This window comes from Cibotium barometz, chromosome 9 (genome assembly GCF_041138505.1).
Source record: "Cibotium barometz isolate CiBa-2024 chromosome 9, ASM4113850v1, whole genome shotgun sequence".
Taxonomy (NCBI): Eukaryota; Viridiplantae; Streptophyta; class Polypodiopsida; order Cyatheales; family Cibotiaceae; genus Cibotium; species Cibotium barometz.
In genome coordinates, this window is record NC_141054.1 from 2352803 (window position 1) to 2369583 (window position 16781).

General features: G+C 44.3%; 1 protein-coding gene across 2 annotated transcripts; it reads left to right on the top strand.

Annotated features, from left to right (window-relative positions):
• Window positions 1-11710: 11710 nt before the first annotated feature.
• LOC147635159 (wall-associated receptor kinase-like 20) lies at window positions 11711-13939 on the top strand. 2 transcript variants are annotated; one of them, XM_086802341.1, is made up of 2 exons: window positions 11711-12535; window positions 12631-13939. In XM_086802341.1, exons 1-2 carry the CDS (start codon window positions 11758-11760, stop codon window positions 13713-13715), a joined length of 1863 nt encoding a protein of 620 aa, XP_086658467.1. In that variant the 5' UTR covers window positions 11711-11757; the 3' UTR covers window positions 13716-13939. The 2 variants fall into 2 exon arrangements, with proteins under 2 accessions (XP_086658467.1, XP_086658468.1); XM_086802342.1 differs by having other exon boundaries at window positions 12667-13939.
• Window positions 13940-16781: the final 2842 nt, after the last annotated feature.

The window sequence follows — 16781 nt, forward strand, 5'->3', positions numbered from 1 at the left end:
TTCACAGTAATTAGGCCCTATGGGTGGAAAAGAACAGCCGCGATGACCAATGTCTCAAGGCATTAAAACAGATGGGAAAGGACACGTCTCGAGGGTGGGATGGTCTCACTGTAAAATTCTGAAATTCTTTCTGGAGTATTGGCTTGATTTAGAAATTCATATCACTTCTTGTGATTTAATAGAGGACTGAAGCACTAAGCTAGAATTGAGTGTTAAGCATGGCTTGATTAAGTTGAGTCCTTGGATTGCAAACCTATAACCTTGCTTACTATGTGTTATGCAAAATCCTTGCCCTCCTCTTGCCAAATAGTATCTCACCTAAACAACGTGGATTCATCAAGGAAAGGTCAATTGTTGCAAAGACGATGACACAAAAATGTGTTCTCTTCTAGCTAGACTTAGGGAAGGCCTATGATAGAGTGCATTGAATAAGGATTTGGGAAACTATTTTGCAACCATAGATTCCTCAATTATGGGGGAATATTTACACTTATGCTGCTCAATGGTTTGATGGTTTGTTATTATTTCGTTAAAAGACCGATGAGGCAAGGTTACCCTTTGGTCCCTTTGCTATTTGTAGTTACGTCACACCCTTTGATTCTTGATTTTGAGCTAGCAACTAAGGAGAACCATATTAAAGGCTTTCAATCAAGGGAGGGTGTACACTTAGTGATTTAGTGCTTGCAAATTTAACCTTACGCTTAATGGTTTGATGGTTGGTAATTTCCTTAAAAGACCTATGAGCTAAGTTAACCCCTTGGTCCTTTTGATGTTTTTAGTTATGTCACACCCTTTGATTCTTGCTTTTGAGCTAGCGACTAAGGATGGATAACCATATTAAAGCCTTGCAATCAAGCGAGGGTGTACACTTATTGATTTAGTGCTTTGCTTTTGTTCCTTGAGGCTTGCAAGGAGAATGTTAAGAGAGCCCTCACTATTGTTCAAAGCTTTGTAGAGGCTTCAAGTTCAAATAGCATCCTTAAAACTAGGCTTATCAAATTAATAGAGGGACAAATCATTTGAAGTGACGAGATGGGGTTTTTTTTCATCAACAAAGGTCAAGTATTCAAGCACATAGGTTGTCTAGTGGGAGTTTTAGTTTTTGGAAAGGATATTGTAGATTGGACAATGGAGAGGTTATTGGGCAAGTTTAGAATGTGGGATAATGTGCTTCTTCCCTTCCATTCTAGGATTATGATTGTGAAGGTAGTGTTATCCTATCTGCACTTCCACTCCCCCTTGTGAACTTCGAAAGACGTATATTAGAAAAGGCTATTGAGTTTCATTAAAGCTTTTCTTTGGAGAGTCAAGCAAGGGAAAAAAAAATTGGCATGGCACAAAGTTTGTAGACCTAAGGTTGAAGGGGGCCTAAGAATGCTTGACATGAAGACCCATGCTAACTATTAGACTATCCAAGTGGATGGGAGATTTCTAAAGAGCCAACCTTGGGAAATTATACTAAATGAGCTCACTCAGTTCACGATTGTGTTGTGCCATGGGAAATGGTATGGCCTCTCCCTCAATGATAAGGTCTTCTCCCATGCCTCTCCTCAATTTATAAGGTTTTCTCCTCAATTGATGAGGTCTTTTCCTACGAGCATGCCCTTTTCAAGGTTTCTCATTAAAGCATGGAAGAGCACTATTCACCCAATGTAAGGACAAGGGTCCCTCATGTTTATTGGAAATCCCTTATGATGCATAATATTTGGTGGTCTTCAAGCGAAGATCTCAAGACAAGCAAGAGACTAAACAACATGGATATTTGCCATATTATAGATGTATGGGATGGCTCCTTGCGCTGTAGAGGGATGCATAGCAGATTAATGTAATGTTTGTATCCTTAAAGTTTGACAAAAGAGGTTTGTTAAGATACATAAGATTATTAATATAAACACGGCATTATAGTGAAAATAGGGTTAAAGATTGGAGAAGGTAGAATAGTACCCCCCTTAATGGACATGGAACTGCAAGAGTATAAAAGCTATTGATGGAAAGGAAGCCATTTATTCTATAAGGTCAATAATCTCTAGAGACTAAATATGGACCCCAAAGGCTAGTTGGTGAGGTGTATGGGTATTTGGAATTTAAAGCTCTCTAAAAGACCGATGAGGCAAGTATCTCATGTGGAGATACTTGGTTCTATCAATGTACTCCCACATTTTTTCACCCTTGTTAGATCGCTGTAACACCACTACGGGCGTTACCACAGGAGGGGACGGCCTCTGGCTCACCACCCAGCTATAGAGGAAGAATGAGGATTGCCCCTCATCCCCCAGGCTATATAGTGTGTGGCCTGCCGTCCACACTAGCTTGACCGTCCATGACTCCGCATGGGTGTCCTCTCCCACTGAACCCCGGATGGCCACGTCCTTGGCCATCCGGTCTGCCGTCGGTCACAGGCGTTACAACCTACGTGACATTACCCCCCCTTAAGAAGAGTTTTCGTCCTCGAAAACAAACTGGGGAAACCTCTTGGAAATTACACTACGGTGTTCCCAGGTAGCTACCTCCTCATCCCTATCTGTCCATTTAACAAGTACCTCCTGGTACACTTTATGTCGAGTTTGTGTGTCACGATACTCTAGAATCTTTTCAGGTTCATGTGGTATCTTTGGTGGCTCTATCAAGTCCACCAAAATCTCTGGAGAAACTGCGTTCTCTAACTCGTGAACTAATTTCTTCAGTTTACTGACATGGAAGACAGGATGGACTTGAGAACTCTCCGGTAACTCAAGTTTATATGCTACGTCCCCAATCTTCTTAAGGATTTTAAAAGGACCACAATATCTCGGAGAAAGTTTATCACACTTTCCCGTTTTCATGGTTTCTGACTGCACAAGAATCTTGAGGAATACAAAGTCACCTTCTGCAAAGGTTACCTTTCTACGTCCTTTATCCGCATAAGTTTTAGCGTGATCCTGAGCGCTACGAATGCTCTCACGTGCGGCTCTGTGCATATCATTCATATCTTTAAGGAAATCCTTGACAGATTGAATCTTCTCCTTTTCTAGGCCTACAGTCATCGGAGATCTCGGCTGGAATCCATACATTAACATGAATGGTGTAAATCCAGTCTCGCTGAGTGTTAGGCAAACTCCAATAAGGGCAAGTACTCTTCCCAATTAGATTGCTTCTTACTAACATAAGAACGCAACATATCCTCTAGAATTTGGTTAACTCTTTCAGTTTGACCATCAGACTCCGGATGATCTGTCGTACTCATACTCAGAGTAGTATCCAACTTTTTGAAGACTTCCCTCCAAAAATGACTGTTGAATTTTCTATCTCTATCCGACACTATATCTGCGGGTAGGCCATATAGCTTGTAGAGATATTCAATAAAGAGTTTTGCCAACTCTGGCGTTTTAACAGTTTTCTTCGTGGCGATAAACTTTGCCATTTTAGTTAACCTGTCCACTACCACCCACACCGAGTCATTCCCTCGACTCGTCTTGGGTAAACCAGTAATGAAATCCATAGAAATGCTTTCCCATTTCCCTTGAGGAATCTCCAGCGGATGGAGTAATCCTCCAACCTTAAGACGTTCATGTTTATTGACCTGGCACTTACTGCATTTCAGTACATAAGTCTGGATGTCCTTAAACAAACTAGGCCAATAAAACTATCTTTTTACTAGTGCATAGGTCTTCTGAATCCCGGGATGACCCGCACTTAGACTATCATGACTTTCTTAAGAATTTGGGCCCGAAAGTCGCCAATAGTTGGTACACATACTCTACCCTTGTAGAGTAAGTACCCGTCGTCAATGGAGTAATTAGCATATTTCTCCCCCCGACGAAGTTTATCACTCCCCTTTGAAGCCGTGGCAATCAAAGGTAATGAAGGGCCTACGTCAGAGCTCTCTTGCTCCAAACTATACCCAGAAGACACGGCTAGTCTCTCCGGACTAACTCTCGCTTCCCTTCCCGTTGCACCTTCGGCCAGTCTCTCCAGACTAGCAATACGTCCCAACGAGGGAGGTGGTCGCGTCTGTGAAGAAGTGCGTACGCGTACAGCGTGCCAGACCTCTGTAAAAGATGGATCGTGCTCACATAAACCACGTAGTGACTCCAAGAAATCATTCTTGAAGACTGTGAAACTAAGTTCATTAATCTATGGCATGCGACTAAGTGCATTTGCCACCACATTATACTTACCTTTCTGGTAACGTATCTGAAGGTCAAACTCCTGTAGAATCTCCGCCCACCGAGCTTTTCTACCCTTGAGTTCATTTTGACTTGAAAGCCATTTCAGACTTTCATGGTCCGTCCGGACCTCAAAAGTAGCACCATATAAATAGTGTCTCCACTTTTTCAGTGCATGAACTATCGCTAGTAACTCTCGCTTGTAAGCCGAGTAGTTACACTGCGCACGATCTAACTTTTTACTCTCAAATGCAATTGGGCGTCCCCTTTGCATAAGTACGGCCCCAATGGCCTCATTACTAGCGTCTGTTTCCAAAACAAACGGCTCATTTGGATCGACAATAGTCAAAATAGGTGCAGCTCTGCTACGGTCACCTTGAGCTTATCAAAGCTCTTCTGTTGGGCTTCCCCCCAACTAATGTTTTTAGTTTTTGACCGTAACTGGTCAATCATCAACGGGACTGTGATCTTTGCGTAGTCCTTCACATACTGTCGGTAGAACCCCGACATGCCAAAAAAAATCTGCCGTTCCTCGAGATTCTTTGGCGCTGGCCATTTAAGAATAGCCTTTATTTTTTCTGGCTCCATCTGCGTACCATCGGCGGATATAATATGGCCAAGGTAGTGAATTTCTGTTTCAAAAAATTCACATTTGCTCTTCTTTGCAAATAGTTTGTGCTCTCACAACAACTCGAACACTAGACGCAAATGCTCTATGTGTTCTTTCTGTGTCTTACTGTACACAAGAATATCATCTAGGAAAACTACTACGAATTTTTCCAGATATGGATGTAAAATGATGTCCATTAGCGTCATAAACGTCGCTGGAGCATTGGTTAGCCCAAATGGCATAACCAAAAACTCAAAATGCCTGAAACGGGTCCTAAATACTGTCTTCGCAACATCTTCTGCTTTAATTCTAACCTGATGATACCCAGATCTCAGGTCTATTTTTGTGAAGTATCTCGATCCATAGAGTTGATCAAACAACTCATCCATGCGTGGCATCGGATACTTGTTCTTAATCGTTATCTGATTAAGAGCCCTATAGTCTATGCACATCCGCATAGATCCGTCTTTCTTCTTTACCAGAAGAATAGGCGATGCCCATGGACTCGAACTAGGCCGAATAAAGCCTTTGTTCAAATATTCCGTCAATTGTTTTTCCACCTCCTGTGCCTCGGAGTGGCTTAATCTATAAGCAGGTTTGCTTATAGGTTTTGATCCTGGCATAACTTCGATGCCATGGTCTACTTCTCTAGATGGTGGTAAGCCATTTGGCAAATCATCAAGAAAAACATACTGAAATTTCTCTAATAAATTCATTATCTACGTACTTTTTCTTTAGTGTCTCTTTCACCTTGGATTTTTTCTTGTTTGAATCGCATGCATGCCAAACAGGGTTTTCAAACAGTGGGTCTCGTCCAAGGCTATTTTGTTTTCCTTGTTTGTCTACGCAAACATCATTTATAGTTTCATCTACGGAAACAGAATTTAAAAGAGGGTAACAAGCATATACCTCTGCTATCTGGTCTCTGCAGACCGCTGTACACAGCTCCATGAAGGAAATAAGTGGTATGGCGGGGACAGTACGGTCGCCCTGCAGGGTAATGACTCTACCTCCGTGCTCAAAACATAGCGTATTATGTAGGTAATTTCGAGCTAGACTAGGGCCCAAGCCATACAGCCACTCCCTGCCTAGATATACGTCTGCTCTGGCTAAGTGCATGACCTGAAAGTCAAGCGGAGCCTCGTAGTCCTGCATAGATAATGGGACCCCCAATACTACGATATTCCATACCGTTTTGTCATATCCGTTGGCTAGGCCAACAGTATACTCATGATCACTTCGGGTCTCAGTCAACCCCAACTTCTTGACTAACGAGTAGTTCAAGAAGTTGTGGCTAGCTCCATCATCAATAAAAACTGTGACTCTACGGCCACCTATGGTGCCATACATGCGCACCATGTCATGCGGACCTACAGTGGGCTGCCACATCGCTGGTGTCACTGAACAAGCGTGATGCTCATCACAATGACACATTGTCACCTCTCTGAACTCTGCGGAACTAAGAGGGAGTCTCTGCACTGTATGCAACTGCCTAGAGGATTTACCATCTTTTTTGGGCTCGTTGCCACTCGAGCTGGCTTTAGGCTTTGGACACTCAGCCTTCGTGTGCCCTACATCATTGCAATTAAAGCAGCGATTTTCCTTTCGCCCTTTAATATACTGCTCTTTCTTTTGGATTTCGATGTCTCTTTTCTTCTTGGATGGTTGCGGTTTTTTAGACCAATGACCACCGTGTCCTTCCTGGTCCGTCCTATCCCCTTGTTTATCATTGCGGAACCCTTTTCTTTTAAGACCTGACCTCCTCTTTTCAACACCCTCGGCCCTCCTCGAACCACCACGCGCACTACGGTGCTTGATGTCATCGAATATCTGCGCATACTTAATTGCCTCTGCTAAGTCTTTAGGCTGTAAGGGCTCTACGTACTCAAGGTAATCATCTTTGAGACCTCTTTTAAAGCCTCGCAATGTCTGAAATGCATCGATCCCCTTTAGCTTGAGTACTATTTCCCTATAGTCTGAGATGTATTGAGTCAGGGATTTGTTCTCCATCGAGCACTTGTCCCATAACTCCCAGCTTCTCTCCGCCTCATTAACAGGCAAAAACTCTTTTCGAAACATCGTTTCAAACTCCGTCCAAGTGGCAAGACGAGTTGTCAAACTCATCCACCACCTGTACGCTTTGCCGGTTAATGAGAGGCTAGCCTCTACGGGCTGTATCCGGCTAGGCTGCTGTCGCAGCGCGTGCAAATCTGACCACTTCGCTAGAAACATGTTGACCGAGTCCTTGTTTCTCTCCTCCTCCTCGCCACCAAAACTAGGCGGCTTTAAGTCTTTTAATAACGACGAAGCTGTCGCTACTACGGACGGCCCCGCAGGCGCATCCGCATGTACTCCTGCAACCACTGGCAAGGCTACGCTCACCCGTGCCGCAGGAGCTCAGCTCTACCACGAGGAGTCGGAGTACTAGCCGAGGCGGCTGTCAGTGCATCTTAACTGTGTGGAGATGCTCTGTAGCATCGTGACTAAATCAGCCTGGACTTTACCCATATTGTTCAGTTTGGCATTAAGATATTTAAAAAGTCCACTAGAGAGCTCCGTCTCTGTCAGGACGTCGCAAGGTCCAATAGGTCATAATCATCGTCGTCATACTCCAAGAGGTCCTCCTCGGTCCCCTCGGCGACATCGGTGTTCATGTCATCTGGCTCATCGGCCCGAAAGGGGTCATCTGCTAATGCGGCTGCTGCGGGCTCGCTGGGTCCTAAGGCGGGGTCAATAGACAAGGAGGGCGCTGGCGGATCACGCGTGATCGATGAGCGCACTCCGGACCGGACAACGGTCGGGCGTATACGGCCTGACAATTCGGTCGAGGTTAAACCCGCGACCGAGGACAAGAGACCTGAAAACCCTAGAGAAGTAGAAGGAGGTGGGGACACACTACGCCTAGCAGACATCTTTAATTCTTGCACAAAAGACAATGCGAGAACTCGAAAATTATAAAAAAAAACGCTCCGGTCCCCCAGTCACGCACAGACCTTGACAACCCAATCGAACCGACGCTCTGATACTACGGGCGTTACCACAGGAGGGGACAGCCTCTGGCTCACCACCCAGCCATAGAGGAAGAATGAGGATTGCCCCTCATCCCCCAGGCTATATAGTGTGTGGCCTGCCGTCCACACTAGCCTGGCCGCCCATGACTCCGCATGGACGTCCTCTCCCACTGAACCCCGGATGGCCACGTCCTTGGCCATCCGGTCTGCCCCCCGTCGGTCATAGGCGTTACAGCCTACGTGACAACCCTCCTCTTACTTGAGGCTATAGATATGTGCCTTGGGGCTCCATCTCCCTCCACTAGCACAATGAATGTGTGTGTGTCTCAAGAACTTGTAGTAGGTTGGCCTTTTCATGTGGGTTTAGAGACCTAAATCACTAGCCTGCTTTGCCTTCAAGGTAATGTGCGAATAAATAGATCTTAGTGGGATCATTAATCCATTCCATGGCGTTGTAGATTTGATCAAACTTCTCTAAATACTAAATGGCATCACAAATTTGACCATCATTCCTTCCAATGGCATCACAAATTTGATCAAACTTCTCTAGATACTGAATGGGATTTCCACATTTCATCAAATTTGGTCATCATCCTTGAGATGTCGATTGGCTTTGTTTTGCCCAATCTGAGCCTCTAAGTATTATGTTTGTGGCGACCCCCCTTGCCATTTCAAATGCCATCCTAAGCATGTCTTTTGCATATTCACGTGGGAACATAAGGGAGCGGTTGCAAAAAACCCTCTATTTCACAGATTAGGAATTCTTGCCCCATAGGGTTGGGCTGTGTGGTTTCCCATGGCATATCCTATGCTGCCGACATGGCTTTGAAGGCTACAGCTCACTGGGGTGACCAAGGACATGCTATGTGAATTCCCCTTGTAGATCTCTTTGGTTTGAGGTCATCTCAAATATTATTTCTTTACCCTTCCTCACGTTCCATGTTCCTCGTCTAAAAATGAAGAAGAGTAGGAACTTGGTTTCGTTGTAAGATGCTTCTATAATGAGATCATGTGAAAAGTGAGAGTCATGCTTGCACTGTGTGTGCTTGTTGTTGTGTATTTTGAGAAACACTTGTTCCAACTAATGGTGCAACAAAGGAGACATATCTCGATTGACGAATCTAAGTGTGGTTGTTGGGGCTGTTGTTGTGGCCATGGTCTACTTCCGATAAACCCAACTTAGGATTGACACCAAATGTTTGACACATTGTGATGGCTGACATGGTTTGATCACTTTTAAGAGAGAGTGAACCCTGAGGTTCTTGGTCCTTTTTCCACTCCTTCACTAGAGCTTTTCCCAAAGATAAGGCGATCTAATACCCTTTTCATGAAGTTTATGGTGCGATTTAGAAAGTCAATTTGTGAATCTAAGGCTCGAAGGATCATGGCAGCTCATGTTTCTAAGTGTTTCAATATTTCTTCGCTCAAATTTCTGTTTAAGTGGCTCATTTTATCCTAAAGCTTCTTGTTGGAGGTGGATCCAAATGAGTTTTTCCTTCTTAACAAGGAAGAACTCTCTTGAGTTGTTGAGGCTAAAGACTGGGTGGGTTTGAGGAAGTATGGTTTGATACACTATAATTGATTGTATTATCGTTTTTAACAATTAGTCTAGATCGGGTTTGCATCAAGGGTTTCACTTTGGTAAAACATTCACTTAGTGCTTCTTAAAGTAGTCTTAAATTGATTTCAAACAAGTCTATTCTTCTCAAGCTACAAAAAAAAAAAAACATATTTTTCACTTTTTGAGTTTTTAGATTTTGGGGGGTTTTTTTCTAGGTTCACATGTGTTAGCTCATGCCTTCACACTTATGCCTCACTCCTATAGGCTCACGTCTCTAAAGTCACGTCTCTAGGCTCACATGTATTGAACTCAAGTCTATTTTCTTTTTTGTATGAACTAGGCTGACATGCTTTATTTTTAAGAAACATGCCTACCTGGGACACGGAATGTTATTCACTAGACCTATAACATGGTTGATGTGTAATTATTGGGCAATCAATAATTACATTTTAATGTTCTAACAATTATGAAGGATAAGAATTTTTCTTGGAAATTATAGCTGGTACAGACTATATGACAAAAAAATCATTAAAAGACATGAGTTACTACAAATCTTTAAGGTAGCAATAATTGGTTGGTACAATATTAGGTCTACCTACCTCTAAACTGACATCTAGTTGACTCACGGCTCATGTGTCTAGACTATTACGATATCGAGCTCAACTAGTGATGCTGACATTGATGACTTGCCTGGGTGATAGTATGCACAATTATGTTACTGGCATGGTTGGTGAGATTATGGTTGATATACTGTCAGTGGAAACGACAGGCTATGTGATAGCCACTTTGGAGTATTAGAGTTATGGGATATAGTTATAGTGCCAGGTCATGTAGTTGGGTTCACACTATGGATTGCTTCCAAGGAACTCAAGCTCTCCCTCTCCCTCGCATTCTCTTTATGGTATCAGAGCTCCAGTTCTCATGTGAGAGCTTTAAGGAGGTAAGCAAGAGGCAAGAACACAGTTGTATACTAAAAGTTTATTTTTTAAACATTTGTGAGTTGATAATGTGTAATTATGTAAAGTGGCAACATCTCGTTAGCCTTTAGTAATTTCACAACATAATGCTTATTGATCATGTGGTTATGATTTATCTTCTCATGACCAATGACCGTGATGGTGGCTATAAAGGGTTGTGTTTGTGGCTCAAATGGTTATGCATAAGTTTTGTGCTTAGATATTTGATGGCTACCTAATCAATCACCAACAATTGTTGGTTGCTTCTAGCTACAAGTTCTCAGGGCTTTCTTGGTGGTTTGTTACAGAACAACAAGGACTTTAAGGGATTAACCATCCTCGAGACTTGTCTCCTAGGCTTCAGCCTAATGGATTGCACTTGAAATTTTCAAATGAAAGGTTTTGGTGGGTTCAAAGAGGGGATTCACACACTGGTGCTCTGTATTTCATGCAGGTAGTTTGCCAAAACCCACATAATGAGCATTCTTGGTGGTTTGTCCTACACTCCACCTAATCTACAACAAGCACCAACAACGTGCAAAGATGATTCCTCAACCTTGTTGATTTGGGAATTAAACCGGCACATCTTTGAAGGCTCATCTCCATCAGTGCATGGTTCTCTAACAACTATGCATGATGTTCCACTCTAACTGATGGAGTGCCTCACTTGTGGGACGTGTCTCAACAACTTGTCAATTATGTGAAAATGAGTAAATATTTGAAAAGGGTGATACTCCCTTGTGGTATGAGAGAGAGAGAGAGAGAGAAAGAGAGAGTGTGTGAAAAGGTACTCGTCCATGTCTCCACCATAAAATAGACAGATGAGCAATGGAAGCAGCTTCATACTCTTTGCTATGTACTTTGGTTGCTAGGATATGCCATTGTGGGGATTGTTTGTATCAAACCAAACCCCATGCGAAACGGATGATACGAGAATCTTCATGACCTCGAGTTGAAAGACCTTATCCAACTTGGTTTCGGACTCTTTGAAGATGCCAACGAACCTCATAACATAACATAGCGGTGCAAGGCCTTAGCAAACTTGGTTTGAAATTTGTGAAAGTTTTACTCTCGTCCCCCTCTCTTGGGACATGTTCATTACAGGGCTAACCGAACCGCCTAGCCCCGTGGTGGTGGGAGACGGGGGTTTGCTGATGAGGTTGAGTTTGTGCTCTCCACCAGAAGCGCCTATGTGGCACTTGAGTGCGCAGTCAGCAGTCGGTTGTATTTCTTTATAGTAAAAAATTTGCAAAGGGGCCAGCTGGCTGGTACTGGTAGAGTACCGATGACCAAGCAACTGGAGCCAGCCGCCGAGTTAGAAAAGGACGGGCCCTAGGGATGTTGAAAGGTTCAGAGGTCGAGTGAGGGTAGGTCACAGCACAGGTGTGAGAGTGGGCGCGGTAGTTTTGCAATAAGAACTGCCGCTGCCTGTGGCGACAATTCGTCAACATTGGTGGTAGCTAGCTAGCTGGCGATGGGCGCTTCTACTGCAACGGCCATGTCCTTGGCTATATTGCTGGCCGCGACTGTGTCTGGACTACAGTGTCCGCCTTGCGGCAACCAGTCTGTGCCTTACCCGTTGAGCACCTCAAGCGATTGTGGGCACCCCAATTATAAGCTCTCGTGCACAGCCGTCCAAAGCCAGCTCCAGCTACATACCATCTCCGGCTCCTACAGAGTCCTGGACATTACTTCATCTGCCCAGGTCCTTGTTCTTGCACCCGCCTCTTTCCTACAGAGTAATGGAAATAGTGGTAATGCCTCTTGCGTCAGCCAAGATTTGGGCGCCGGCGGATTCCTACTCAACCAGACCCAGCCTTTCTCTGTCACCTCTGCAAACAGTATAATCTTCTTCAACTGCTCGCAGATCCTGCTTCAATCACCTTTGAATTGCTCAAGCTCTAGCCCCTGCCGTGCGGCCTTGACGGCAGCAGATGAGGCGCCCTGTCGCTCTCTCCTCTGTTGCTCCATAGGCTCTGCTAGCTCCGCCAACCAGTTCTCTATACCTTTGAACGCATCAGCGTGCTCCGCTTACACCAGCGTGGTGAGCCTAGACCAATCTGTGTCCGCCCAAGGATGGGATTTCGGTGTCCAGCTCAGATGGGAAACGCCCAGTGAGCCGCCCTGCACCAATCAGAGCCAATGCACACCCCACTCCGTCTGCTCTGCGGCCAATGGCATCCACGGCAACTCAACGTGTCTGTGCCAATCCGGATACATCTGGGATCCTTTGCATGGGCTCTGCAATGAAGGTAGTAAGTGACTTTGGTGTTAGCCAAATTGAATCACAATTAGCAGTGCATATGGGATTTACTAATCTAGGTTAATTTTGCTATGCAAAGCGCAGATACGGCGCTTAAACATAGAATCGCCCTTGTTGCAGGCCTCACGCCTTCACTATGTGTTGCGCTAATCGCCAGTCTTGCGCTCACGACGTCCATTTGCAGACGGCGGCGAGCCAGAAGGCGAGCTAAGTCCAAGATTTCGGAGGAGAGGGCCAGAATCCTGAGGGCAAACGGGGCGAAGGCAGCTCTTTTCAGTGGTACACATATGAAGAAGGCGACGGACAATTTTTCCAAAGACAGGCTGCTGGGCAGCGGTGGCTTCGGCGAGGTCTACAAGGGCGTCTTAGACGACGGAACCGTGGTGGCTATTAAGGTGGCCAAGCTGGGCAATGTGAAGGGAAACGAGCAGGTGCTTAACGAAGTGAGGATTCTGTCCCAGGTGAACCACCGGAACCTTGTTCGCTTGCTCGGCTGCTGTGTGGAAACAGAGCAGCCCCTCATGGTATACGAGTATGTGCCCAACGGTTCTCTTTTCGAGCTCCTGGCCCCTCGCGGCGCTAAAGACCGGACGAATCTGAACTGGCAGAGACGCATGGGCATCGCGTTGGAGACGGCCGAAGGACTGGCGTACTTGCACTCTTCGGCCTGCCCGCCCATCATCCACAGGGACATCAAGTCCAGCAACATTCTGCTAGACGCCCAGCTGACGGCCAAGGTTTCCGACTTCGGCTTGTCCAGGCTCGTCGAGCCGGACCTCACGCACGTATCCACGTGCGCCCAGGGTACTCTTGGCTACCTGGACCCGCAATACTACCGCAACTATCAGCTCACCGACAAGAGCGACGTCTACAGCTTTGGAGTGGTGTTGCTGGAGCTTGTGACTTCCCAGCGTGCGATCGATTTCACACGTGACACGGACGATGTGAATTTGGCCGTCTACGTGGGAGACAGGGCCGCCCGCGGCCAGGTGGACGAGGTCCTGGACCCCTTCCTCGTGGGAACCGCCTCCTATGCCGAGATCGCTTCCATGAAGGCCGTTGTGTTTCTGGCGCTGGATTGCCTTGAAGAGAATGGAGGCAGCCGGCCTCGCATGAAGGAAGTTGCCGACCAACTGCAATCCATCTTGCAAGAGCTTGCTTGCGATTGAAAGATACAGTCTTTCTCCCCCCCCCCCCCCCCCCCCCCCCCAAAAAAAAATAATCAAATTGTTGACTCGAGAGTCTCTCCCTAAACTTTGTCTAGGCTATATGGTGGGTGTGCCTTATATTAAGCCCTTAATGATCATTGTTTGTCACGTGTATTTACATCAAACGTTTTCAGTTCAGTTCGCCTAACATTTCTTTCTTCAATATTTTCACCTGCCAACCCAAATTTTTTTATAGCTTCACACCTATACATCTTATGGATGGTACATACATGCAAAGATCACGTTGTGAGTGAGCTCTTGAAGTGTTAGGATGACATTGGTGTATGACTTGCAGTAGGCCGCATTTTAGTTATTCAATAAGAGCTTCACAACTAAGTTGATTAAAATAAGTCAAAATGATCGAGTTAAGGTACGTGTCTTCCTAGTTTTCCCAACAAACATATTCATTACCGTAAGTCTTAGCATGCTTAATGGCTTGCGCTTTGCACCCCTTTAAGCTTAATGGCTTGCGCGTATTACCCCTGTAAAGTAAGGGTCGTGAATGCAAATATCCTTCCTTGGGGAACTTTACATGGTCTTGTGGACAGCATGCATCTGGCGATTCTGGTGCCACTTGTTGCACCACGCATGGGCTAATACGCTGTGGATTATGTGGTTTTCTTTTCACATGCGTGTAAAGACAGCTATAAGTACAGCTTTGTCCCTCTCAGAATGACGTTAAGCTACCGGATACTTTGTGTTAATGGTAAACTATTTTTAATTCAGTGCATCAAAAGCAAAGCCATGGGATGCAATTCTTGTTGTTGGTTGTATGTATCTCGTTGATTGGAGAAAATTGTGAAGCCTCTCTCATTAAGAGAATGAAACGACATGGAAGGAAGAACGTGGTGGGTTGCATGGTTTTTGTTTCTCGTGTCTGTGTTCCAATGGTATCACAGGTTGTTTTTTTTTTAAAAAAAAAAATCGGACGCACGCAAAGCGTGTAAACCCGTGCATCTTGAAACATTGAATCTTTTAAAATTGGCGGTGCACCTCTTTTTAGCAGTGTGTGCTTATTTGTGATTTCTTTAAAAAAAATCGGACGCACCCAAAGCGTGCACCTCTTTTTAGTGGTGTTTTTTTTTTCTCTTTTTAGTGGTGGTTTTTCTTTTTTTTACGGACGCACCCAACAGTGCACCTCTTTTTAGTTGCCATGTGATGCAAAAATCTGTAGTGAGTAGACATGTGTATACGACTGGTGGATGAGGACAGTTGTGCCAAGTGAATGCCCTTAATCACCTTAAACAAGTATTAAGCTATGTTTGCAGGGCGATCAAGGGGCATACTATTAATAGTGGTTGATCCGCGAGCCACATTGGCCTAGCATTGGATTGTTGAAAACCATCATCAATATCCGATCTTAGAATGATTTAAATCAAGCCAAAGAAGTGCAATATATGGTTGTGCATTCAAGCTTGAAACGTTGTGTTTAAGATTATTATCTTGACTCCAGTTGAACAAGGCATCATTTTAACATGTAACTCAACTTTAAAGTCATAAATGAATTGTGGGTAATCTAAAGAGATTTATCCAATTGGTTTTGTCACTATGGTCCTTGAGTTGGTGGTGCGTCTTGGGGAATATTGAGCCTTGTAGATTGGCATCATGCATGGGGGACATGCAAGGTAGTGGTGTGACTATGAGTGGTCTTGACATGTAAAGGTCATGAGCTATGGCACCCTCTCCCTAAATTTGAGTCTACCTATTGCTTTCATTGTGTGTAACACTGTATGGCATGTGTGTCTCTTGGTACTTTGGATACAATGCAAAACAATGGGCATGCCTACCACAGACAACCTAGTGTTTGTACATCTCATCCACAACAAATCAAACTCCACCATCAACATGCAATCATGCTTTCAAGTTTTTGTGGTTTATCAATTTTCTTGGATGCAACAATCTATTCCTCTTTTTTCAAGACACATTGTCTTGCCTTGTCTTGGAGTTTGTTGTTTCTAACATGAAGGACATGGAATGAACCTTAGAGACATTATAGTTTCTTTCTAAAAGTAGTTCTATGGTCTAGTATGTCTCAAGGAAGGCTTGATAATCACCACATTCATATATATTTGGCATTAGCGCTAGTTTGCCTAGTATGTCTCCACCTCATCCACCATGACAAGTCAAGAGATGGCATCAACGTGGAATTTGTTCTTTTAAGTTTTGTTGCTTTGGACAAGTACTGGCAAGGATGGTACCACTCAGGTACATGTGTCTTTTTGTGGTAAATAACTTCACCACATAGTCTTGCCATGTCTGTACGTTAACCAATAGCATTTGACATTCAACTAAACTCTAAATAATTTTGATCAATAGATTAGCAAAGTAAAAGAATTCTCTTGGACTCTTAAGCCACCAATGATGTGCTCTTTAATCCGCATGGGACGTGCTCAAGAGCTTGTCTCTCACCCAAGCTCTCAAGCAAAAAATAAAGAATAAAGAATGGTACTAATCTCTATTGTAATCTAAATGAGTGGATAACGAATAAACTAGTCTAAGGAAAGAGGATAACACGAAGAAATGTACCTAAGTAAAGAACTCAAACCACACAACCTCGCACTCCATACTCACCTCACTCACAAGCCTAAGCTCAAGCAAATAATAAGCACACATGGCAATGAGAAGATGGCAACCCCACACTCTAGATCTCAACCACATGCGCCACACCATATCCATAACAACATATCCTAGTTCTCTCATGATCAAGAAGAAGACCTCACTCAATCCTAAGCAAACACTAAAAGAACATGCCTCAACGTCTAAGATGGGAGAGGTGCATAAGACTTAATCCTATTCAAAGGGAAAGACCACAAGATGGAATCCACAACTTGGAAAGTGATTTCTCCCTCACTCATGCTCTCTATAAATAGTAAAATGTAGGGCCGTCCCATATGCACAAGTGCCACATGGGAAACATAGGTGAGTCCTCAAAAAGATATACAATGAAACCCAATGTATCCTATAGCAAAATATAGGATATGTGCACCGAAGTGATATGCAAATACATATGCATGTACACCATTATGT